General features: G+C 27.9%; 1 protein-coding gene across 1 annotated transcript; it reads left to right on the forward strand.

Annotated features, from left to right (window-relative positions):
- Positions 1-705: 705 nt before the first annotated feature.
- LOC107164527 (wurstfest) lies at positions 706-8,476 on the forward strand. Its single transcript, XM_015512379.2, has 5 exons — positions 706-753; positions 3,957-4,085; positions 4,800-4,927; positions 7,258-7,545; positions 8,245-8,476. The coding sequence occupies exons 1-5, from the start codon at positions 706-708 to the stop codon at positions 8,474-8,476; spliced, it is 825 nt and encodes a 274-aa protein (XP_015367865.2).
- The last annotated feature ends 1,005 nt before the right edge of the window (positions 8,477-9,481 follow it).

Consider the following 9,481-nt stretch of genomic DNA (forward strand, 5'->3'; position numbering starts at 1 on the left):
GTTGTAAATTCTGAAGTTGATTTATGGCACAGATATTTAAATACAAATAATATTAAACCTCAGAATGCATTAGGTGCGTTACTTATGACGTGTAATCAGGACTTCTATCCAAATATTTATAATTTATTACACATCCTTACTGTACTCCCAGTTACATCTTGTGAGTCAGAAAGGTCATTTTCTTCACTGAAGCGAATCAAAACATATCTGAGGAACTCAACTTCTGAAACCAGGTTAAATGGATTAACGGTTCTTAACATATATCGAGAAGTTCCAGTTACAGAAGATGAAGTCATTGACGTATTAGCTTCAATAAAACACCGCTTAGATTTGTCTTAAATGAGTACTTATTTAATATTTAAAATAATAATCATAATTAAAAGTATATTGTTAGTAAACACATAGGTATATTGTTAATAAAAATTAAGATGGTTTATTTTTTCAGACCTCCCTCCCCCCATGAAAAATTCCTGGTTGCGCCACTGAGGCAGACTGACACAAAAATGCCTTTGATCAACGCACAATTTTTTTATAAAACTATTGGTGTTGTAACGGTGTAGCCTTCACCACACATAAAACTGTCCTTTTTAGGACCACTAATCACAATACAGCATATGAAAAACAATAGCATCTAGTGGGATAGAATAGGATTTAGTGGTGAATTTAAAACCTTTAGATTCATCGCACATCCCCAGAAGTACGGCTATGGATAGGGAAAATAATGACGAAGACAACAACACCTCACACATATCTGTAAGTCCAAAAGTGACCCCATAATAACAAAACCCATACCGACAGTAAGCACAGGCATGCACGGCGGCACACTGATGGTTTACTAGTCAGTACGGATCATAGTATATATACCGGGCATTTTTTCAATTCAAGACACCTTCTTCTTCAATCAATACTACCATCGTCAACATCTAAATAGTTGTCGACATACAACGACGAACGACCTCTACAGGCCTGACACCGTCCGTTGCAGTCTGCTTATCCAAGCCAATTGCACGGTTCGGAAATAACTTATTCCACATTTAATTTACTGTTATAATGTTAGATTTGAACTAATAAACCGATATGTTTATAAGATAACAAAATGAATTTAATTATTCACGATCTCAGGCCGTCGGAAAATGACGGGCCGTATCAGGTTTAACACAGAAAAAACAACCCAATATTACAGGAGTAATAGGCCTAAGTATGAGGAACGTATGTTTACTATTCAAGCGTTAGAACTGCACTACACTGTCTACACTATTAGTTTAATCTAATAAAACTTTAATGGTACAAAAAAATTGAATGAACCAATCATGGGCCACTAAATAATATTTAAGAGACCATTAGCTCACTATTGATTCCCTAAATGTTTAGTGATTGTTCACACAACCCGACATTATAGTGAAGATGGTGGTGTGCTGTTCGATTTCTCTTTTTGATCTATGTGCAACATAGACAAAAGGCATTTTCGCAGAATTATATTTATTTTTTATGTTTTTGTTTAATCTTACAGTAAAATCACTTATTATAAACCGACGGAAAATCATATTTTTGAGGAAATGGTGTATCAGATTGTCTAAGTATTGTCTCAAAACAATTTTAACATCATTCAAATTTTCAATTTGTTTTTATAAATTATCCTCTTCAAATTGTTGTAATAGGTCATTTGATTAAAAAATAAAAAACTATTTTAAGTGAGCGTTTTATCTGTGCTACGCAGTCTGATAGAGAAAACAAATAGGTAATGCGCTTACATCCTCTTAAACAACCTCTTTGTTGTGACCATTTCTAAAATTTTATCTCAATCTACAATAAAAATCTGAATATAATCACGATATTATTTAAAGTTATTGTCTATTATTCGAATTAATAACGAAGGAAAATTTCAATGTTATTTAACTAAATGTTTCAACCTAAATACCAATAAATTATTTTTTCTATATTCTAAAAGTAATAATATGATTAGAAAACGTCTTTTCGAACTAATTTTTTAATTTAAAAATATTAAAATTATGTTTTATAATTTACTTTTGGCCATGAGAATACAATTTGTGTATTAATACAAAAATAGTATTAAATAATTTATTTTGTGACATAAATTTAACATTTTTTGTAAATAATAATATAATAATATATTAATATCAATACTATAATTTTATTTGTAATTGCAACTCAATAATATGCATTAATGTATAATTATTATTTATATAATTACAATACTATACCAATAATGAATCATTTTTTAATAAACTAAAAATTATTATTATATCTAAAATCAAAAATTAATATTTCTACATATATATATATACAGTGTCCTACAGAGTTCTGACAAATGAAATAACTTTTGTTCTAATCAATATTTAAAAAAAATTTCTTTTAAATATAATTCATAGACACTTGTGCTACATTTTTTATTTTTTGTTTTTTTAATACTGAAAATAAAAAACTTAAAAATTGATAAAAAATGTTTTAGAAATATTCAATATAGCCAATTTGTAAATCTGATTTTTAGAAAAATGCATATGGTAAAAACACTTATTTAAGTCAATAATAATATATATATTGTTCTGTGGTCAAATGGCTGATTTTTTACAATTTGTTTAAATATCAATGTTTTCGTTAAGTAAATTACGATCTAGTTTATGTTAGAAACCTTGTAATTTCAAATAATAATAAAGTTTTTTAAAAATATTTTATAAGAACATTTTTAAATAAGTGCATGTTAAAATCTTATTATTTTTTTATTGTATTTATTTGAATAATATATGTGATGTATAAACTATAAATTACTATAATTTACCTAACGAAAATATTGATATTTAAAAAAATTGTAAAAAATCAGCCTTTTGACTTAAATAAGTGTTTTTAACATATACATTTTTCTAAAAATCAAATTTACAAACTGGTTATATTGAATATTTCGAAAAAAAATTTATCAATTTTTAAGTTTTTTATTTTCAGTATTAAAAAATAAAAAATAAAAAATGTATTCTAAAAATGTAGCGCAAGTGTCTATGGGTTATATTTAAAAGAAATTTTTAAAAAATATTGATTAGAACAAAAGTTATTTCATTTGTCAGAATGTCAGATCTCTTTGGGACATATATATATATATATATATTGATAGTTTAAACTTTAATGCAACAGTTAATATAGCAATTATTTAAACATCATAATATAAAAAGTATTATTTTATAATATTGGTGATATTCACCAGAACCATATTGTGGATTATATATTACAGGCCAGTAGAATCAAGAAAGATTTCCTATTTAAAATCTTTGTTTTTAAATTTTTAATACTAGGTATACCTACCAACAGAAATTATGATACTAAGTTTAGACTTTAAATTGTTAAAGAATTTATATGTTATTAATAATCAGTACATAAACATTAAAAAAATGTCAACAACAATAATATATGTTTGTACAAATTTTTTTTTCACAGTGGCAGGAAAAAGTTAAATCCAAAATATTGGTTAGTTACTACTACTTACTAGTACCTATATAAGTGTTACCTATTAAATTGAATAAAATGAAAGTTTTTTATTTAGTTAGAGTAATTATAATTAATATATTTAAATAACATAATATGAGTATTGAGTATATCTTTCAAAAATTTTGTAAAACCCTAATTTTAAAATTAAATATTTATGATAAGATTGAAGTGATATAATTTTTTTCTCTATATATTTTTTGGTCACTATAATATTTAGCGCATTAATTATTACTTAATAGATAGTTACAAATTGTTGTGGTTACGTGTTGTTTCGTTCATTTGTGACAAAAGTCACACAAAAAAACCTATTGAAATTTCTTCTTATTCGTTCAAATACGTTTTGTTATTAAATTTAACAAGTAGTACTGTACAGTTATGGTGACAATTGTAGTAAGCAACAAACCGTGGTTTACTGTCACCATTGACAAAGCGTAATTTTTGGTTTAATGTTTGGTATTTAGAAATTGAAGAACAGTAATAACGGGGACATTGTTAAGAATACCGAACAAGGAACGATTTCATTTCAATTCAAAAATGGGATTTCTGTAGACATAACTCTCGATGGATCGATCAGAATGGCAAATCAAACTGTAATTTTAAATAAAATATAAACAATTACCTAATATTTTATTATTATTCACGCACCAATTTGAAAAACGATATTTAAATAAAACAAAGAGAACAATATTTCTATACTTATAAAAGATAGGTACAAACTCTTTGACTTTTCAGAGTTCAAAAAATTGAACCTAACCGTACTTAAACAAAAAGTTTGAAATTCTAAATTGATCTGAACTTTAAAAATAAATAAATACACGGTTTTTAATTAGAAATGTTTTATATTTTGGTTTGGCATAAAAATAAAACGTTTGATTCGTAATTTAGTTTAAAAGTGCAGTTCAAATCCAGTTCAGTATTATAAAAAATGTTTGATATACGAGCTTAGTTCAACGTTGATCAAAATTTTTGCTTTGAATTCCACATCACATTGTTCAGTTCGTTTTCAATTCGACAGACGATATAAAAACTTTAGCTTTTTCAAGGCCGTAACTGGAAAATTTTTTTTTTTTTTTTTTGGGGGGGGGGGGTCCAAATTGTTTTAAAATATATATACTAAACACTTTTCTTTTTACAATTACTCTTTAATACAATTTATAGTTAATTAATTATATTCGCTGCTAAAATGTCTCTACTTTGAAGAAAAATCCCCCCCTTACCACAGTTATGGCCTTGTCAGTTTGAACCCATATTTTTTAGTTCGATCCGCCTCTAAAAATTATTCATTCCGATTACAACTGTTACAGGCAAATGCCGTAGCAGCTGTAAATGCAACCGGTAACATATCGGCCGTCATGCACCCTGTTGGTTTTATGTATAAAAAAGATGATATTGTCCACGTACAGGCAAATGACATTAATTTTGGAAATCACAAGTAAGAACACCTGAATTTTAAATTGTAAGAAAAATATTGGGTTGTTAAGCTCCATAAATTTCCACCATAACAGTAATACTGTAAATCGAACTAAAATATATTCCAAAAAACAGAATAAACAAATCGAATTCTTCATTAATATTTTACTTTTAAACCAACGACTATAACGTGTTATTTTTCCATTGATATATCATATAAATTCCATAAAAAAGGGAATGTTTCAATTTTAAAAAATATTAATTTAATTTTAAAGTCAAATTTCTCATAAGTTGAAATATATTATATAATTCAAACTAATGGAAAAAATCCATCTCTGATCAATTTCGAGAAATTCATATGTATTTGTTTTCAGAAATTTGATGTTAATTTATCAATTATTACTTTTTAGTATGATTTAATTAGCCAAATTGGTCTGAATTCTATAGCTATCCATTTAACTGTTACTAAATATTAATACATAATCCAATTGTAACGAATTACCAATACAGTTTATAAATTATATATAATATGTCTTAACACGTATAAAATGAAACATAGCACATAAGTATTTAATTATAATTTCTGAGTTTAAGGGTATTTAATATACAATAAAGTAGATTAAGAAAATTAGCTGGACAGAAAGGTACCTACTAACAATTTTAAAATATATGACTTTTTATTTTATTTGTAACGAATATACTATATTATATCTACTGATTGTATTAATGTGTAGTCAATGTTAAATAGTTCATAAAATTATTTTTTAAATTATACATTCGAAAAATCTTTAATACCTTTTAATTATTAGGCGGTCTTACCCTTTTAGTTTGCTAACTTCCTTCAAATTTTTTTTATGAGCTTAAAACTTATAAAGCTTTAATATAAACATTTATTCAACATTTTAAGCATCAAAATAGTTGGGTAAAATCAGTTAAAACTTTAAAATTAACTCCGGAAATTTGTATTGAAACCACAACACATAAAATCTTTTAATTTATGATCATGTGTACACCTAATATTCAGGAAACTTTTTTCGCGGCGACAGAATGAGTTTACAGATCTCTTTATTAATTTTTAAAAGATGGAGCTTCAAAAAAATATAAATATTTTTTTTTTTTTTTGAAATATTATCTTTGATAACTGAATATTCAATATTCAGGTTCATCTGTTTGTTACCCATCATCATTTTATTTTTTTTTGATTTCTTGTCGTGATTCTCTTCGCGTCATCTTTTTTTTCTACAATTTTTTTCTTTATTTTTGTTATTGCTATCATTATTTTTTTTTATCTCATTTTATTATTCATAACATGTGATCATCATGTTCATATGTTATATCTATCTTAAACCACTTACGTCTATCTCTTAAAATGTAGAAAATAACTCTAGTATTGGTTGCCATGGTAATAGTTAAAAAATGAAACTTAATTAAAATTTTTTTGGCACAATTTAGAAAGATATGAATTTTTTCAAACCACCATATAAATATACGAGTAATAACATGAGATGATGATGATAATAATGTTTAAAATTATACAAGCAAATTTATGATAAGAATTGTTTTAGGGAATTATTAAGGATTATTGTGGAAGTTTTTTGTTATTATTATTATAATGAATACGTCAACTAATAAATAAAATCCTTTGAAGAAAGTCTTAACACAGAATACTAGAATAGTAATTGTAAAGCTTAATGACATTAGCTAGATCCCAGATAAGCTTAATCCCATTTTTACAACAGTTTACGGCACCTATTACCTACCTATAATATCTAACCCTGAGCATATAGGAAGTACATGTATAATTGTACGTACCTCAATACACGCTTCTTACTTGTCAAACTTTCTCAATGAAAACTCATCACACATCATATGTATACAGTACCCTAAAGAGATTGTGACTCAACTTGAATTCAACAAATTAATTAATATCGATATTTCAATTCAAAGAGCTAGTTATCTCTAGATTGATTATTAATCGTGGTAAAATACCCATGTATCAATACTAATATTTTCTTTCCTTCTTAATGCTTACACTTAAATAAACCTATTATACGTTCTTTATTTACATTATATTGTGATATTATGTCATGTAATATGATATTGTACTGTGCTAAAATAAATATGGGCGATGTGGCAATACTATTCATTGTGTAGGTACCCGAGGAACTACATATATTTCTAGATACACCACTTATCAAAAGTTATTGGGGTTAAGCAGATACATGAGAAAAAAAATTGTAAAAGTGTGATACCCGAACTAATTTACATAATTATAATAATATTGTAATCTATTCGTCCACTGACTGACGGGCATCTATGCAATTTACTCTTGTTTTAATGCTGTCCGTTGAGGTTGGCGAAAATAAAGTCGACGGGTATCCACTTCAAAGCCATCAAAAGCCCACTAGTGTACTTGGTGGACGAAGCAGGCGTGAGAACAAACTTTTCGGAGAACTTTATGCGCATGGACAGGGACATCACGTTGGACGTGCTGTACAAGGATTGTCGACACGGGGCCATGTACGTAAACGTGTGTAACGATTTGCTGTCAGATATCAAGAGCACAGTCCTAGAGACCGGTACTGAATGGAGACTTTACGACGTATCGGTGGTACAAGAGAACGTTCACGGATTCGTCAGGTATATGCAGAAAATACCACAACATCTGATTTATTATAATATTTAGTTTAACAATATATTTCTACAAGCTATCAAGCTCTGATAGACAGATGCGCCACGGCCCCCGGGGGGAAAAGTGGTGTTCTCGGAGATTCTGGATCTTTCATACAAAATAGCTTTTTGTTGTCAGCTTAAAATTATGTTATGACTTTGATAGTCATTATTACTTTACTTTTTTTATCACAATAATAATAATAATAATATTTTTTATAATTTTATTTGTATTATGTACACAAATCGCAAATTATTTTAACTTCTAACAGAAATACGGCTAGTTACGGCTAGAGAATAAGACTGATATTTACGAAAATAAAAGATTAACTTAGCATGATTTGAATTTATCAGCACACAGCTTACCACAACAGTTTTATAAATACACAAAATCGTGTAACAGACATTTTGTTGGGACATAACCTCGTTAACTGCTAATATATATAAGTAAATACTAGGTACTTACACACTAATATTTAAAAATTTTAAAACATGTATACTGTACAGGTACATAATATTATTCCAATGTATTAAAAGCTAATTAATTTTAACCCGATCGAAGTTGTCAGATAATACTATAGATAGCGTGTATAAGGTGTATATTCACGATACAGAAACCATCCACGGTCGTGTTTACATCGGAAATTCATATTGTTTTGATTAACACAGGGTAATCAAAGACGGTCGCGAAAAGTACGAAATCCGGTCCTCGGCGTCCATCGGCACGATAAATCTGTACTCGGACGCGGTAGACTGCACGGCGTCGCATGGCATCAATCATTATTTCTTCGTCAAAAAGAACAAGAGCCGCATTCATTATGAGGTGCGCAACAAGTTCATGGTGCGGTACGGTGGCTATCATACCGGTTTCAACGAGTGCAACGAATTTTCGTTTTTCTGATGGCCCGTCATCTCGTGCACACACGCGACACGTATAATATATCGTTATGTATAAAATAACTGTTACATTTAAATTCACTAGGCACCTTGCAGAGGTGCTATATATATTATTATAGATGTGAAATGTGCAACACACATACGCTGATAAGTAGGTTTTATTCCGAATATGATAATTATATTAATGTTGCAGACTAGTCGTGGCGTTTTGTGATGTTCTTGCATGTGTAAATTACCTGTATATACCTATAATACAAATTTTGGATACGTGTTTGACGTCTATATAACATTATTTATTGTAAATTCTATACAAATATAAAATGAAATAATTTTTAAAATATTTATCTACATCAATTATAAAATTAGTTTTCAGCTATAACAAAAATGACATAAATTATTGGGAAAAATAATATGGAATATTCTTCAAGTTTACAAAATCGTAAAAATTTTAATGCATAGATGTTTAAATACTTATTACACAAACGATTACGCAAATTCCATACATAATATTATATTATATTAGATGTGAGCTGGTGCGCAACAAGTTTAGGTATGGTGCTCGGCGGCTATCACACCGGATTTAGTGAGTGCGACGAATAGTGTTTTGTTTTTTATGGTCGGTCATTTCATGATTATAATATCAATTGCACACATGCGCACGCGATTGCGCATTGCCGTTAAAAATATAAATTCTATATGGTGGACGGATTGCGCCACTGTTGTATTTCCGCCATCCATATTTCCTTCATTACCGGAAAATTTTCCTAAAATAATTTTTTCATCCCGAACAAAAACAAACTTCATTTTATACTACTACTTTTGGCTGAAACTGGTCTAAAATAAAAATAATTATTTAACATCCAGAAGAAAAATAGCAAATTAATATCTGAGAAATCTTGCAATAGCAAAGCATTGCCGGGTCAGCTAGTATATATATAATTTATATAATTTGTTATTTATTATATATATATATATATATTCAAAAATGAGAAAATTAAAAAAATAAATA

This window comes from Diuraphis noxia, unplaced genomic scaffold (genome assembly GCF_037042655.1).
Source record: "Diuraphis noxia isolate RWA-SAM2 unplaced genomic scaffold, SU_Dnox_SAM2 contig0001, whole genome shotgun sequence".
Classification (NCBI taxonomy): Eukaryota; Metazoa; Arthropoda; class Insecta; order Hemiptera; family Aphididae; genus Diuraphis; species Diuraphis noxia.